Source organism: Zophobas morio, unplaced genomic scaffold, assembly GCF_036711695.1.
Source record: "Zophobas morio isolate AGI-343-1 ecotype UQ-CSIRO unplaced genomic scaffold, CSIRO_AGI_Zmor_V1 ptg000012l, whole genome shotgun sequence".
Lineage (NCBI taxonomy): Eukaryota > Metazoa > Arthropoda > Insecta > Coleoptera > Tenebrionidae > Zophobas > Zophobas morio.
In genome coordinates, this window is record NW_026972117.1 from 18,800,124 (window position 1) to 18,818,230 (window position 18,107).

General features: G+C 36.0%; 1 protein-coding gene across 1 annotated transcript in view; it reads left to right on the plus strand.

The window, feature by feature from the left end:
* The first annotated feature begins 336 nt into the window (after positions 1 to 336).
* The window catches only part of LOC135127948 (brefeldin A-inhibited guanine nucleotide-exchange protein 1), a 31,867-nt gene continuing 14,096 nt past the window's right edge, over positions 337 to 18,107 (plus strand). The window contains exons 1-10 of the mRNA XM_064054660.1: positions 337 to 744; positions 798 to 1,103; positions 1,156 to 1,600; positions 1,739 to 2,370; positions 13,375 to 13,756; positions 13,810 to 14,583; positions 14,643 to 14,991; positions 15,050 to 15,370; positions 15,424 to 15,845; positions 15,896 to 16,262. Of these exons, the coding sequence (XP_063910730.1) occupies positions 618 to 744; positions 798 to 1,103; positions 1,156 to 1,600; positions 1,739 to 2,370; positions 13,375 to 13,756; positions 13,810 to 14,583; positions 14,643 to 14,991; positions 15,050 to 15,370; positions 15,424 to 15,845; positions 15,896 to 16,262 (4,125 nt within the window). The 5' untranslated portion in view covers positions 337 to 617. The remainder of the gene's footprint in view (positions 745 to 797; positions 1,104 to 1,155; positions 1,601 to 1,738; positions 2,371 to 13,374; positions 13,757 to 13,809; positions 14,584 to 14,642; positions 14,992 to 15,049; positions 15,371 to 15,423; positions 15,846 to 15,895; positions 16,263 to 18,107) is intronic.

An 18,107-nucleotide genomic window follows, 5' to 3' on the forward strand; every position in this document is an offset into this window, starting at 1 on the left:
TTGTGTTCTCTTATCAGTTGGCAGTTCATTAGAGAGAATCGAAACAAAAGTAAAGTAAAAAGTATTCTATTCTGAAATGAAGTCTTCTATATCTGAAGATGATTCTATTATTTATTGATAAAAATGGAATAGTGAATTTAATATAGATGCAACCAACAATACATGATACATTTTAAATACAAACTAGGAAATGAGCGTAAATCGCTAGTGACAAATGTGGCTTGCAGAAACGTTTAAATTGTAACAATAAATCTTAAACCGAACATTTTTAACATTTTTTTTAAACAAATCTGCCAATTACGTGAAATGTTATGTTGGCAAAATCCCGTCCTTCATATGTCAAAATTTTATGACAGTTCGGTGACATGTCAAGTTACGGGGATAAACATTTGGAAAGTATTTAGAAACCCATTTCAATAAAAGTCTTCGTAAAACTTCACAGTGTTAAAAATCGAATGTTAAACAGAAGAACCCCCCTACCACATATCTACCAGGACAAGCCCCCAACGAGGCAAATGCGCACATGGAATTGTTCAATATCTGATCGTTCTACACGTCACAAGTATGATCCTTCTGTTTAAGTTTAAGGGCTTTAACTAATTTCGCGCATTCTATTAATGATGCAATCAAACTCTAAAACCAAAGAAATGTTTATCTTGCGTGCACTGGAGAAGATTCTCAACGATAAAGAAATCAAGAGGTCACATCATTCACAGTTGAAACGGGCATGTGAGGTTGCATTGGGTAACATTTTGACATGCGTATGTTTTCTACGTCAGATTAATTTATTATTTCAGAGGATATAAAAAAGGAAGTGAAAGATGATGAGCAAGATGGGGAAAAAGTGTCTGACGCTCTGCCGATGCCGAAGAGTGGAGAGGTGAACGTTTTGACCACTGAGAAATATTTTCTACCGTTCGAATTGGCATGTCAGAGCAGATCTGCGAGAATTGTGGTAACGGCGCTCGATTGTCTTCAGAAGTTAATAGCGTATGGACACTTGACGGCGAACGTACCAGATTCCACCACTCCAGGGAAGTTACTTATTGATAGGATAGTTGAAACCATATGTGCGTGCTTTACGGGACCTCAGACTGATGAAGGTATTGTTAAGTTACACCTTGTTTAAAAAATATTCAAAAACATCTGTTACAGGAGTACAACTACAAATTATTAAAGCTCTTCTAACTGTGGTTACAAGTCAGCATGTGGAAGTTCATGAAGGAACTGTGCTTTTGGCAGTACGGACTTGCTACAATATTTTTTTGGCTAGTAAAAATCTCATCAATCAGACAACCGCCATAGCCACATTGACCCAAATGTTGAATGTGATTTTTACCCGAATGGAAAACCAGGCTTTGGACGCTGAAGTACAATCAGAAATTCAATTAAATAGTTCCTGTAATGGCATTGATTCTAAATCTGTCAAGTCATTAAAAATTGAAGATAGTATTGAAGTTAATGAAGATGCGGTAGATGGGGCTAGTGCAGAATTTGTTGGGGAGATTTTGGATAACTTGATTGGTGATGTGATCACAGAAGTGGAAAGCAAACAGATCTCTGATCAAATCAACGAAGGCAGCCTCTCATCGATACCCAGGTATTAGTTATGTAAAGTTGAAAAAGAACATACTTCTATACCTGTGGTTTATGAATCCGCCTTTATTTTATATTATTAAAAAAAAAACTTTGAAACTAATTAATTGTTAGAATTTCTTTGATACTTAAAACCTTTCAGGATCCCGTCGCAAGAGAGCGTCGACACCCACAGCGAAAACGACACTGCGGTGACCGCCAAATTCACCCACATCCTCCAAAAAGACGCCTTTTTGGTGTTCCGAGCCCTCTGCAAGCTCTCTATGAAACCGCTTCCTGAAGGCACCCCCGACCCTAAATCGCACGAACTCCGCTCCAAAATCCTGTCCCTGCAGCTCCTTCTTTCCATTCTCCAGAACGCCGGTCCCGTCTTCAGATCGAACGAAATGTTTATAACGGCCATCAAGCAGTACCTGTGCGTCGCCCTTTCCAAAAACGGAGTCAGTTCCATACCGAAAGTGTTCGAATTGTCTTTGGCCATATTCCTCGCGTTGCTGTCCAACTTCAAGATGCATCTGAAGATGCAGATCGAGGTGTTCTTCAAGGAGATTTTCTTGAATATTCTGGAGACGACGAATTCTTCGTTCGAACACAAGTGGATGGTGATCCAGGCTTTGACGAGGATCTGCGGCGATGCGCAGAGCGTCGTTGATATTTATGTTAATTACGACTGTGATCTGGCGGCTGCCAATCTGTTCGAACGTCTAGTCAATGATTTGTTCAAGGTGGCGCAGGGGCGGCATTCGGTGGAATTGGGAGCTTCGCCCAATCAAGGTGAGTTCATTTATAATTATAACGTATTTTATTTAAATATTAAGCGAATGTTTAAATATTTAGGAAAAATACGGAACTTGTAGGGATTTTATCTTTCCTTAATAACACTGAACTATGTCATGTATTTTGTATTGAGATAGTTGGCGTTTTTGTAATTTTCTTTAAATTTGTCAACAAGATAACAGGCAATCGATTTCTTCACAATGGTCATTGTTAAAGATCAACCCACCAAAAAAAAAAAAAAACTAGTGTAGGAGCGACAATACAAATAAGCCTAGTGCAAAGATCATTTTCGTGGGAATTTATGTTCAGTGAGATGGTTTTTGTTGAAGATCATCAGAAACGGACTTGTTGAAGTCTTTATAACTATGGAAATTTGAAAAAACTCTTTTATAGTCTGTTTACCGAACAGATGGAGTGATCACGTGCCCATAAAGTGGGTGTCCAAGCTTACACGATAACTTCAAAATTGACGGGATGTTTTAAAATATTTTCTTCTGTTTATAAATGCATCTTATATTCCTTGTTTTTGAAATAACATACACTATGATCCAACCATTAATTTTTATTTATTAGTATTTAGTTTATTTCAAGGCATTTCAACGTTATTAGTATTATATGGTAGCCACTGGCACAATATTCAAACCGAATTATAACAAGTTTTAAAATTTTAAATTAGAATAAACGTACATCAATTAACAGTAAAAATGACCAGTTTTGTGTGGTAAACTAATGGACGATTTGGCTTAATACTTCATAAAAATAAAAAAAAAATATCGTTGAGAAACTAAATTCCAAATCAAAGTAAGAGATTTTAAAAACAGTTTAAAGATTAAAAGAAAACATGAAAAACGAGAGGAAATTGAAAACAAGCACACAACACAAAGGCTCAAGTAAGAGGAAAAACTTCAGGTGACCTAAGAGAAAATATTAGGGTATTAAAAGATTACGCACTTTTACAACTCCATCTGTTCGGTAAACAGAGTATAGTTGGCTGCATACACTGAAAATGAAGAAAACTTGTTTATGGAATCCGAAATTATTTGTTCCAAGTCTGCGTCGTCTGGAAAAAAATATCTTATATTGCTTATTTACCGTTTTTGTAATTATGTCCTTTCCTTTCAGACATTATTGATATTAAAGTAAAACCATTGTTTAAAATAAGGATGAAAAATAGTTTCATCCATATACAAGGTGATTGCGAAATACATGCAAAAAAAAAATGGGGAATAGCTCACAATATGATTATGTCACTGGGTAAAATTCACGGTCCTAAGTAGTAGCAGTGTCTAGAAAAAATTATTTGAAATTAAATGTAAATTGTTGTACGCGCCGCTGGACTGTTTTGTGACCTGCATAATTACCACAATGAATGGAATAGAACGAGTCGGATTAAAAACCAAAAAAGTGACTTTATCAGGCACTTTTTTAATCCCAACGTGAAAAACACGAGAAGGGCCAGTTAGCATCGAGCGGTCGGTGAAATCGGCTTATGGTGGAGTTTTCCCATGCAGATTGTGTCGATATGGTAATTGGTGTGGGCGAACATTTGCATGAGTGATAGAAAAACTCCGAGATCATGGTACCTTCAACTTCAAACTCACGATCGTGGCCGTGATAGGACAGAAAGAAGAAGTTGGATTTTCACGGCTTGTAGTGCATCCTACATTAAAAGAATACGGCCACATCCATACCATGTTGACAAAGTAAAGGGTTTGGAGCCCGCTGATTGTCCACGTTGTGTAACTCACTTTTTGTCCAATCAAACTCCACATGCTCGTCCACAAATACGATTGCAAGAGACGGTTTTCGATAAATGTGTATCGGTTGGATGAAACAGTTCGTTTGTGGAAATCAACAGTGTCCAGAAATTATCGAAGAGCTTCAACGAGTGAAAGTGGTTTTTACCTATCAACAAACCTCTTGCGACGCTCTGACGCCTATATTGCTAGTCAAGGACAACATTTTCAATATTTCTTATAAAAAGGTAGTAGCATTCTAAGTTGCTCTTATTTCTGTTCCAATAAACAATCTAAAATCGTTGTGACAAGGACCAAACATCCATCAGAATCAAAAAATTATATATGAGTGTGTGTGAGGCGTGCGGATCGGTGTAAGCCACTATATCGTGAGTTTTTCGTTGTGTATGGAAGTTAATAAGTTTTTAGGCTGTAACTTGTTATATTTGGCAAAAGATATGAAGTCAGTATTTATTATAGTTATTGCTTAAGAAAGTTAGACTATATGTACATTGTATCATATTTGAGGTTATAGTGCATTGACTCCAAGTCCACCGACGTTTTAGCATTGTTATCTCGAAAGAAAATTTTTTGCGGCAGCCCGCAAATGCTATACGTGCCACCTTAATTCTGGGTGGTAAAATGCCGGTGAATTGTAAGTTATGTGATGGAGACACCAATCGGAGGAATGATAAATTGCTTTCATGTTTTATATGCAATGGTAGAGTTCATATCAAATGCCTCAAAATAGAGGATGCCGAATTTAAAATATTAAGCAAACATACCAGTTTTAAGTATATTTGTGATGAATGTTCTGTCTGCCAAAAATCTGAAAAGTTTGACACGTTAAAAGAGGCTATCGATACATGTATCTCAAAAATTGAGCAGCAAAATGATACAATTAATTCTCAAGGTATAATTTTAAATGATCTTATAAATAAAGTGTCTACCTATCCTGAAAAAGAAGGTGAATTTTCCTATGCTGCTATCGTAAAGAAAACTTCAGTTATTTTAAGGCCTAAAAACACTGAGCAAAAAGTATCAAACACGAAATCTGATTTGTTAGGTAAAATCAATCCCGTCGATAATGATTTAAACATATCGAGAGTTAAATCCGCGAGAAACGGAGGTGTCATTATCAGCTGTGAAAAAAGTGAGGACACAAAGAAAATCATTGATTTGGTAAATAGTGAACTTCATGAGGATTATAATGCTGAACAATTGCCTAGTCTTTGTCCCAGAGTAAGAGTTTCAGGAATTCCCAAGGAGATTAATTCTGAGATGTTTTCGAGGTGTCTTGTACATCAGAATCAATTATTATTCAATAGTAATCAGAACCATAAAGTAATTAGTTTTAGAGCTATGCGTAATACAAATAATAAATTATATCAGGCTGTTGTTCAAACTGATTTAGACTCCTATAATAAATTGTTGAAAGCGCAAAAAGTGCTGATTGGATATAAATATTGCAAAATTTGGGATGGTATAGATGTGCGTCGGTGTTACAATTGTTGTGGTTTCCATCATTTTGCCGACAAGTGCAAAGAAAAAATGCCCACATGTCCTAGATGTTCTGAAAAACATAAGCTGCAAGACTGTCAATCAGAGATGCTTAATTGTGTTCACTGCAGTCAATTAAAACAGACTAATTCCAATGTAGACTCAAATCACGCAACTTGGGAAATTAACAAATGTGTTGTGTATAAAACCCATGTAGAGAACTTCAAAAACATTATTTTAAATTCGCAATAGCAATCAACTCGTTGTAGTACTAATAATAATTTACTTTGTGTTAGAAAATGCTCTCTTACGATGTATTATCAGAATGTACGTGGACTTGGTACCAAAACCAGTCAAATCTTGCTAGCATCTCAATCTATCTTTTATGATATATTAGCTTTGTCTGAAACATGGCTTAATGACAGTATAATGAATGGTGAACTTTTTGATCTATCTAATTTCAGTGTTTTCCGAAGTGATCGTTCAACTGGGAAAAGAGGTGGTGGTGTGTTACTAGCACTAAGATCTAAAATATTAACGGGCATAAAAATTGAACTAGATTTAATTACTGATAATCTCGGTGATATTCCTCATGTTGATTTACTTCTTGTCAAGGTATTTTTTGAACATCGAATTATATATATACTCACTGTGTATATACCACCGAACAGTACCTGTGATAATTTTGCTGTGTTCTCTGATATACTCATGTCATTGAATTGCATATATGGGTCTGATCTTATAGTTATTGGTGACTTTAATATCTCGGAATTTCTTAATTGTGAAGAATGTAATACACACTCCGTAAAGTTTGATATTATTAATAACTTGATTAACTATTTTGAATTAAAACAATTTAATCGTATTGCAAATTCAATGGGTAGACTTCTCGACTTGGTGTTTAGTAATAAATTTCCTACAGTTTGCAAAGCTAGTGAAATAATCTTACCGGAGGACAAACATCACCCTGCATTAAAAATTGGAATTACTTTTGAAACATCAAAAACTATAAAATCCTGCGCCACAAACCTAAATGAGTTTAACTTTAAAAAGGCCAATTTTGTGGGTCTTTATGCTGCTTTATTAAAGGTAGATTGGAACTTTTTAAATACGGTTTTGGACAGCAATGACATGGTCAATGTCTTCTACGACCAACTAATGATAATCTTTGCACAACATATTCCCTATAAAAATAACTCTATGGGAGCTTTTCCTGAATGGTACAATAAAAACATCATTTTGCGTCTTAAACAAAAGTATAAATTGTGGAAAAGGTATAAAGCCACTGGTGACGAAGAATACGGTAATAAATTTAAACAACTACGATCTGAATTGAAAAGGGAGATACGAGATGCCTATTCCAATTACCTACAAGTAATTAAGGATAATATAAAAACGAATCCAAAAAAGCTGTTTTCATATATGAACAAAATCTCCCGGTCTGGTGGTTTACCAAGTGTTATGAGTTATGGGTCCTCTAGTTTAGATAGCCCTCAGAAGATAGCTAACGGTTTTGCGAAGTATTTCTCGAGTTCTTTCTCTGCTCCCCTTTGTAGTGACTACCCTGATATGAATCTTGACTCATTGAATGTGTTATCGTTATCCAGTATTACGCAGGCTGAAGTATTACAGGCTCTAAATAACATAAAACCTACCATGGTAGCTGGCCCAGACTTAATTCCTGCTTTTCTAATATCTGACTGTAAGCACATTTTTCTAGGACCATTAACATCAATTTTCAATAAAATAATTAGTTCTGCGGTTTTTCCTGACAGCTGGAAGACGTCACGTGTTTGTCCCATCTTTAAGAAAGGGAATAAATCTGAAGTTGAAAACTACAGACCGATTGCTATCATTAACAATTTCTGTAAGGTCTTTGAGTTAATACTCCATAAGAGAATATATAATCACATAGCTAGTATGATATCCATCCACCAACACGGATTTATGGCTGGTAGGTCCACTGTTACAAATTTAGTTTCATTGACACAACATCTTTGTGAGAATATTGACAGGTCGGGTCAGGTGGACGTGGTCTACACGGATTTTTCGAAGGCGTTTGACCGAATAGATCACCAAATATTATTATCTAAAATGAAGTCGTATGGATTTTCAAATGGTCTGACGAATCTCTTTAAATCTTACTTAAAGGATAGGTATCAATATGTACGATGTCATGGATATAGATCTCATAATTTTGAACAGTCTTCTGGTGTCCCTCAGGGATCTGTTTTGGGCCCTATGCTTTTTGTATTGTTTGTCAATGATATTGTATGTGATTTGAATGTCAACTACTTATTGTTTGCAGAGGACCTTAAATTGTTTTTGAAAATTGATAGCATTGAGGACTGTGTTAGACTGCAAAATAATATTCTAAAAACTAACGAATGGTGTACTCTTAATAATCTACCGCTAAATTTAAAGAAATGCTATTCGATGTCATTTACAAAGAAAAGAAATCCGATAATATTTAACTACACAGTTGAGTGTACTGCGTTAGAGAGACGTAACTCACATAAGGATCTGGGAGTGACCTTTGACTGTGAATTAAACTTTCGTGAACACGTAAATACAATTGTGTCCTCCGCCTTCAAGTGTTTGGGTTTTGTCACAAGAAATGCAAAACATTTCTCTGATGTTAATGTTTTCATCTTATTATACAAGACATTTGTTCGCCCAAAGTTGGAATACGCGAGTGTCGTGTGGTCACCTAATTATAATATACACATAAGATCAATTGAGAAAGTGCAACGTCGTTTTGTTAAATCTGCATTATTCTTGATGGACGGTGTTTATCCACCTCGAGGTTACCCAGAAGATTTACTTCTTAAACGTATAAACCTCCCATTTCTGTCTTGCAGGCGATCGTATTTTTCTGTAATTTTCTTATTTAAATTAATTCACTACCTAATCGATAGTCCAGAGCTACTAAATAATATAAACTTTGCAGTTCCAGCATTTAATAAAAGGCTTCATAATGTTTTCTTTATATCAAAGTTCAAAACGAACATCCTATCTAACTCTCCTATCTATCGAATGATTACAAATTACGAAAATATTGAACACGCTGTAGATATTTTTAGATTAAATTCCTTCAATAGGATTCGTGAACACTTCTTGCTGTGTTAGTTACATTGAATTCTTTCACCAATTTTCTTGTTTGTTTGTTTGTTTGTTAATATTCATTACTTCTAACCTTGCCCTGTAAATGGAATTTTCTCCGTTGGGCAATTTAATTAAATAATAATAATAATAATAATAATAAAATTACCAAAAAACTTTCACACTGACCTTTAACGATGAATGAGTAAATGAATGAACGAATGATAAGCAGCAAAAAGTCGGTTTTACTTTTAATTGAAACTGAAAGTGTTTAGGTCGTTTTTATTCGAACGTTTTTCCAACTCTGTTTACAAGGTGGCTCAGTGCCTTCGTATCGAGGGTGGTTCATGGGGGTTTTGCCCCATTCGATTTTTAATTTGTTTTTTCTATATTTCGGCTCTACTAGGGTGGGGGATGCCGTGGTTAAAATATTTGCACTTATTTCGCAGTCACCCTGTATAATTAAGCAGAATCTGTAGTAAGTAGACTGAGAACGTTACTTAAGTAAAAAATATTACTTAGGAGCTTCTGGCTATCGAAGTATAGAATTTATTCGTCGTTGGCAATGATCAGTCATAAACAGTGTTGCTAGGGTGAAATTGATATCATTATTATTAATGTCTGAAAAATTGAGGTTTTTTGCGCCAGGACTACCAACATGTTATTTTTTTGACCGTTTTGCCAGCACCTTTCGAAAATTGGCTGAAGACATTTTCTTGTAGATTTTATTATGTAGAAATTATTTTCGGATTCAGTTTACGAAAATTCCAGCAATTTTTCCAGGGGTGGGACTTTGTTTCTCAATCGAAGTGATAAATTATCACTTGCGATAAATGTCATTGCGTAGCTTTTAAATGCAAAGTTTGCATTTATTCTTTGCATATAAGCTTATTAAATGCTCAAAAGTTTACAATTCCCTTAATTTTAAGAACTTATAACTCAGAATTACGATTTTGAACTTCTATTTTGATATAAATTTCGAGGTTATGTCTCCAAAATTTATCAGTTCACTCAGAGCTATCGAGAAAATATCACTCCATGAAGACTTGATTTCGTGACAGAATCGAGAAATATGACAGAAATGTCTCACCAACTCGCCATTCAACCAGCAAACGAGATTTTATCGCTATCGAGTTTTTTTCGATCGAGAAACAAAATCGCATCCCTGAATCGATAAACGAATGACGTTTTTTTTTTTGAGATATTCCAAAATTTTCATTTCCAAACCGAATATTTCAAAAAACCTGGGTCCGGGACAATTAACACCTTATGTTTTTCGAATTAGTTCACATTTAGATCTACCGCCTAAATTTTTTTGTGGACTTTTAGACAACTTTTCAAAAATTTCCAAAATATGATGAATCTATATCATTCCATTCATATTTTTTGGATTTACTTATACAGGGTGAGAAAAAAAGAAGAATGCGTGCATTTATTTTATTGATTTAATCAGGAACTACAAAACCGAATGCTTTGAAATCTTATATGTTTTAAAGTTATCATAAGCATGGTAATTTTTTTATCAAAATGTATTTAATCATCCCCCCTAAAAAATTGATGACGTCACCTCAAAATATTGCTGAATAAATCCTATCTTAAATGTACAAAATATGATTAGTCTATACTTGTAATTTATCATTGCATTCATATGTTTTAGATTTGCTTATACAGGGTGACCCAAAATATAATGAATCAATGAATTTATTTTATTGAATAAATCAAGAATTGCAAAACTGTATACTTTTAAATGTTGCAGACGTTTTAAAGTTATTGTAAGCATGCTTAATCAAAATATATCTCTTTATTGTCCCCATAAAGTTGATGACGTTATCTCAAAATTTTGCCGATTAAATTCTTTTTACTTGTGATTTATCATTGCATTCATACTTTTTAGATTTGCTTAAACAGGTAGCTCAAAAAATTAATGAATGGGTCAGTTTATTTTATTGATTAAATCAGGAACGGCCCACTCCATTTTCCCAGAAAATTTTGGGAATACAATACTGTTGTTTTTCAATTTCAATTTTGCACTAAATAAAATAAGTTAGTGAAATGGAGAAAGGAGGTAGGCGGGGCTAAATTTAGCTTTTTTCTAGTTTGACGAGCAAGCAATACCCCGCCCACCCACCCCTTCTTCGTTCCAGTGATTACTCTTAATATTGTTCAGTCTCATCTTAGCAAGTTTTAGCCCCGCCCACCCACCCTTTTTTTCTTAGAGAGTATGTCGTTTGCCACAATCAGTCTTATCTGGTCAAAATTTTATGTTTAACCGGTGACAACAAATCAGACTGTCATTGTGAACTGTCGTATGTCATGCCGCCAATATTTAGAGGAAGGGCTAAATATTTCGCCAAGTACGGACGTTGTCAAATTGTGCTCCGTATGTATGCTGAACATTACTGTCATGTGTAGATATAGTAGATAATTAATGGGTGTTCAGTTGAAAAAGTCATCAAGTTGGCTTTGCTTTTTTGATAGAAAAAAAAACTAGCGAAAAATGCATGTGTTTTATTAATACTGTTGTGTATAATTGTCACTTCGGCGTTGTCAGCTGTCACCGAATAAATTTTAGGTTTAATGTTTACAAAAAATCAAGGCCAACTTGATGACTTTTTTAATCAAACACCCTATGTATGAAACGTAAATACAGAGTATCTCAGCTAAAAGTGGCTAATATTTTGAGAACGGATAGGATATTGAAATTCTGTAAACCCCACTGTTTTTAGCTTAAATGAGGAAGCTTAATTTAGTACATCACAAATATGACGCATATATGTCGGATGACGCAAACCTAGATTTTTTAAACTGCAACATAAATTTTTTTAACGGATTTTGAGAGAACGTTAAATTACGATTACAATAACGTAAGACATATGGATATTTTATTTTCAGTTAAAAAAAACAAAATCATAAACAAAAAAATTAAAAGTTGAGTGAAATAAAGAACTACCACTATTTTACGACAGTTTGATTGTTTTATATATCACTGTAATTGCAATTTAACGATTTACTAGAATCCGTTAAAAAATATATCCGTTGCATTTAAAAAATATGTAGGTTTGTGTCGCGACGCTGACGCCATGAATGCGTCGTATTTACAATGTGCTAAATTAAGCTAAAAACAATACGAGTTATAGTAATTTGTAATTAAATCAAAGTAAAATACATTTGAGTAATTGTAATTCTTAACTTTGAAGAGTTGCTTCATATTTTGGCGGTATTTCAAACAAGAAAATAGTTTTTAAAGTAGTATTGATTGTACGGTATGATTTTTTAAAATTTGATATAGGGTGATGCTCTGGAAACAAAAGATGGTAAAAGATGTAAGGCGTAGTTTAATTATTTTTACTTCCCGAGCGTAAGCTAAGGAAGTATAGTAATCGAGTCCATCGGACGAAATGCCACTTTTATGTTTTCTCGACGTTTCAGGACCCCTACAGTACGAAAAAAAGTAGTTTTCCGTTTCTGTCTGTCTGTATCCATTTTAATTCGACACGTAATCTCCGAAACTGCTGGACCGATTGTTGTCAAATTTGGATAATCATCCCCACCAACAATTTGATAACGTCATTTCAATGAATTCTATTTTGATATGATTTGAATGTTATATAAAAATATACTCCTGTACTTGTAGGGTACGAATTCGCTTTCAGTTTTTTCGCTAAATGTTAAAATTTTTGCAAAAACCTTTGCAATGTATAATAACGTTATATTACCAACACTGGACAGAAGTCCCCGTGGCGTAGTGGCTAAGTCGGGAACTAGGAGACCTGCGGCGAAGCCGTGCGCATGCTTTAGTATTATATATCGGTATTATCTATATTGATGACGTTATTATAATTTTTTTATGGATCAAATTAAGAACGAAAATATGAAAAATACGTCATTATAACAATAATGATAAAATAAGAATTATAATATTCAAAACATTTTGTTCGATTGTGGTTTAATTAATAATTTTAGTACTGTGTTTTGAGAAGACAAACTCATTTCTACGTGACATTCATTCAATGTATTAACATAAATAAACATTTGTCTTGAGCATCAGATTGCTATTACCTAGTGCTGAATGACATTTTATCACGTTAGTTATGTGCTTTAACTATATTATATATTTAACTAATTTATTTCCTCAGATTTAAACAGCGAATTAATCATAAAAATATGTTTTACCAGTTTTATTAGTTGTTGTTGACGTTTGATGATTTTTACAGGGGGATTAAATTTTGCCTGTTACCGGAGACCGTGGTGTCAGTGATATAAATTAGCGCTGTTGCCGTATCTATACCACCAGCAATACACTAAGTAATATACCCTGTGATCAGAAATGACTGAGTCTTTTAGTAATACTTTTCAAAAACAAATGTCAACTTTTATTGCGTTTATGTTGGCATAACTTAAGTTTTGATATGATTTCACATCAGTGTATTGTTCAAACTTGTCTCGAAAATTTAGTTTTAACTTTTATTCTATCTAAATTTAAATATGTATTTGGCCATTATAATTAATACTGAGTATTAACTCGTAGATAAAAGGTGATATTTAATTTACTCGAATGATTTACAAACTCGCTTTCGGCTCCTGTGTAAACTTCATCTTCGTGAATAATAAACTACATTATACGTAGAGAAGTGAAAAACTAAAATGTGCTTGCTTTATTTAGAGCGAGCCATGAAAATGCTGGGTCTGGAATGTCTCGTCTCCATCTTAAAATGTATGGTCGAGTGGAGTAAAGACCTGTACGTCAACCCAAACTCCCAATCAACAGTAGGTGAACAAACCGTAAACGGCAGCGATAACGCCTCCCTCAAGTCTCATGGTGGTTCTTCCACGAGTTTACACTCAAGCGATTGCTCGAGCGGCAACAAAGAAATACTAGACTCACCCGAACAACTAGAAGTTCTTAAACAACAGAAAGAAGTGTGGGAAACGGGAATCGACATGTTTAACAGAAAACCGCGCAAAGGGGTGGCGTTTCTGCAAGAACACGGTCTCTTGGGAACTAGTCATGAAGAAATAGCCAAATTTCTACACAACGAAGACAGGTTTGATTGATTTTTGAAAAATTTACAAACAGTTCTAAAACGTGTTTTTTAAGGTTGGACAAAACTTTCATCGGGGATTTTCTCGGCGACAGCGACGAGTTTTGCAAGGAAGTAATGTACACTTACGTCGATCAAATGGATTTCACCAACATGGACTTCGTGGCGGCGCTGCGACATTTCCTTGACGGTTTTCGGCTTCCCGGCGAAGCCCAAAAAATCGATCGACTGATGGAAAAATTTGCAAGTCGTTACTGCGAGTGCAATCCGAACAACGGGCTTTTCGCTAGCGCAGACACCGCTTACGTTCTAGGATTTTCCATAATCATGCTTACGACTGATTTGCATTCGCCGCAAGTGAAGAACAAGATGACCAAAGAAGAGTACATCAAGATAAATCGGGGGAATACCGATAGTAAGGACGTTCCTGAAGAGTACTTATCGCAGATTTATGACGAAATAGCCGGACACGAGATTAAAATGAAGAACACGGTGAATAAACCGGGAAAGCAGCAAATAAACAGCGAGAAACGAAGAAAGATTTTGTTTAATATGGAAATGGAGGCTATTTCGACGGCCGCGAAGAACTTGATGGAGAGTGTATCGCATGTGCAGGCTCCGTTTACTTTGGCCAAACATTTGGATCACGTTAGGCCGATGTTTAAGACTGCGTGGACTTCGTTTTTGGCCGCTTTTAGTGTGGGGTTGCAGGACTGTGATGATCCTGAAGTTGCCACGTTGTGTTTGGATGGGATCCGGTGCGCTATTAGGGTGGCTTGTATTTTTCACATGACTTTGGAAAGGGATGCGTATGTCCAAGCTTTGGCTAGGTGAGTGTTTTACGTATTTAATAGACAAGTTGAGTATTTTTTGGGTGAATTTATTCCAGATTTACTCTCCTCACCACCAACTCGCCCATCATGGACATGAAAGCAAAAAACATCGACACGATCAAAACCCTCATCATGGTAGCGCATACCGACGGCAACTACTTGGGTACTAGCTGGCTGGACATACTCAAGTGCATATCCCAACTCGAACTGGCCCAACTGATCGGTACCGGAGTCCGACCGGAATTTTTGTCGGGCCCGGGCCACAAACCTCCGGATTCGAGTTCAAAAGAGCACATTGGCCAGACGAGCTCACAGAGCGTCGTTGTCGCCGTCGACCGGATTTTCACCGGATCGACAAGACTCGACGGCGACGCCATTGTGGATTTCGTGAAGGCATTATGTCAGGTAAATTTTCTTTCACTCGTTATAGATGAGATTAGATACATTGGGGTGTTCACTTCAGGTGTCCTTGGAGGAGTTAGCTTACGCAGGTCATCCAAGGATGTTTTCTCTTCAAAAAATCGTGGAGATCTCGTACTACAATATGGGAAGGATTAGGTTACAATGGTCGCGGATATGGCAAGTTTTAGGCGAGCACTTTAACGCTGTAGGTTGTAATCCGAATGAAGATATTTGCTTTTTTGCTGTGGATAGTTTGAGGCAGCTGTCCATGAAGTTTATCGAAAAAGGCGAATTCCCGAATTTCCGATTCCAGAAGGATTTTTTGAGGCCGTTTGAGCACATCATGAAAAAGAATGTATCGCCCACAATTCGCGATATGGTGGTAAGTGTCGAATACTGTTTTATATGCATTTGTGTGTTTTTTTTTCTAATCAGGTACGGTGTGTGGCACAAATGGTCAACTCCCAAGCTAGCAATATAAAATCCGGCTGGAAAAACATCTTTTCCGTCTTTCACCTCGCCGCTAGCGACCAAGAAGAAGCCATAGTGGAACTCGCCTTCCAAACCACCGGCAAAATAATCACGGAATTATACGACAAGCAATTCCCAGCGATGATCGACTCATTCCAAGACGCCGTCCGGTGTTTGTCTGAATTCGCTTGCAACGCCCGCTTTTTGGACACCTCCATGGAAGCCATCCGGTTGGTGCGTTCGTGCGCCAATAGCGTGAGTTCGTGTGCGCATCTCTTCGCCGAACACGCCGGCATGGAGAATGATGTCACCGTGGCCGAAGAGGACAGAATATGGGTGCGGGGTTGGTTCCCGCTGCTCTTTTCGTTGTCGTGTGTGGTGAACAGGTGAGCAATGTCGTATTCGGTGTATTGTTTTTTGATGGTTGGATTAATAGGTGTAAATTGGACGTAAGGACACGTGCCTTGACCGTGATGTTCGAGATTATCAAGACATACGGTGATACCTTTGCGAGTCATTGGTGGAAGGACTTATTTAAGATATTGTTCCGAATTTTCGATAATATGAAGTTGCCGGAGCAGCACACGGAGAAGGCTGAGTGGATGACCACGACGTGCAACCACGCTTTGTATGCCATTGTTGATGTCTTCACGCAGTATTTTGATGTGTTAGGACCGTTGTTGTTGGGGGAATTGTACAGTCAGCTTCACTGGTGTGTGCAACAGGATAATGAGCAGTTGGCGAGGTCGGGGACGAACTGTCTGGAGAATTTAGTGAATTCAAACGGACATAAGTTTGACGAGGTGAGTTTGATCTGAGTTCTGGGAAAGCATTGGAAACAGCGGAATATAAATGCCCAGTGATGGGATTACTTTAAAAGTAATTTACCACTTTAACAATCACTTTTTGCACTTTGAAAATTTTGACGAGGAGACAATTTTTGCGTACGCTCGGGAAGTAATACATATCAAAGTCGTTGAAATGATATTTGAAAACCCTATGTATCATGGTTTCCTAACAAGCTCTGCTAAATTCGCTTTAGATTTTAACTCCTTACTGGATTAATCTTCTCTGTGTGGGGACGAACCAGGTAGAATAAGCCCAACGAGGTAATCGAGGTAATATTCGTACAGAAAAACAAAACTATACCTTTGAGTTCAAAGTAATTCATTATGATTGCTCATTGCATTTTTGGAAAGTAATTAATTACTCAATACTTCAAAAGTAACTGAATTACTTCCGACAATACGCAGCGAAAGTATACGTATGCGTCGTTTATGACATCCGTTGACGTTGGGTTTTCAATCAATCAAATGGCGGTAGTGTGCAGTACTGCCAACTTGAAGGAAAATCCCGTAAAATAGTAATAAAAATCTTGTTTGCAGCACTAATTCCTCGAAAATCAAATTTTGATAGAAATAATGAGGTCCACCAATATTAAGCCATTTAATCACCTGTTCACCGAAACCCTCGTATGTTAAATAGCTACCATCATTTTCTACACTGTGGCTTTGTTCTCGACGTTTAAATCAACAAGATTTATTGCTATTCGTCTCAAAAACAGACTAGGTATTACAACTATATACAAGGGCTTGCATTTTGCCCTTTTTTCTTAATATATGTAGTCTTCTTTTCACCACAAGAAAGGTAAAACATGTTTAAAATTTCTGTAGAAAAGTATCGATTTTGCAATTAGGCTCCGCCCCTCGGTCTAAAAACGAATGGAAAATTCGTCCAATTGAGCTTGGGAGGGATATGGGTGGGGTCTAATTTTTGGCTTTTTTTTTTTTCCTTAATACATATACAATACTCAAAAACATATTTTTTGTGCACGCTCCCAAAAATGGTTGTTTTAGGGATTCAAAAGTGTCCGTAAAATGAGTCTTTTTCGTACTAGTACGAAAAAGTTGCCATGGCAACTTTTTGGGACTGAATAGTAAAAACTATAAAAAGAATAATTAAATAACCACATTTATTCTAAAGGAGTAGATACAACAATACAATATTTATTTCTCAAAATGAAAATGGAATGAACAGTTTTGCGCTCCCTGAAAACTGTTGTGTCCAAACGAAATACCTGAGGAGCTTGAAGGTATCAGGCTGATGTCTCTTCATGTCGTGGAAGTAGCTTCAGTAGTAACTAATAGTGTGTTAGTCGATGGTTCGTTTTGCTTTTCTCCCAATAACTGTCTGCATATCTTCTTCTTCCTTTCAACAGATTCTTGTATACAGGGTGTTATTGAAAGGTACGTACAACAAAATGGACAGTTCTTCGCGAAGTCTAAGAAGTCGGAAAAACTTATTTTGTCTTATCAAAATTTTAAGGGGAAAATTAACCCTTATCCAATCTTTTTAGACGCTACTGAAGGATAAATAGGTAAAATTAATTTATTTTAGTAAATCCTAGTAACTGTAACAATAAAACTTTTGTCAAGACTAAATGTTGCTATAGAAACGAAAGATGATCTTTTTATCAGAGGCGTACAACGAATTTGGACATAAATTTTAATAATTTTTATCTCTAAAAGGAGAATACTTTTACCTGAACTTTTTTTAAATTTTAGCACCCATACTTCGAGACGAACTGCCGATTTTATTTTGTACGTACCTTTCAATAACAGGCTGTATATGATTCTGCGACAGAAGAC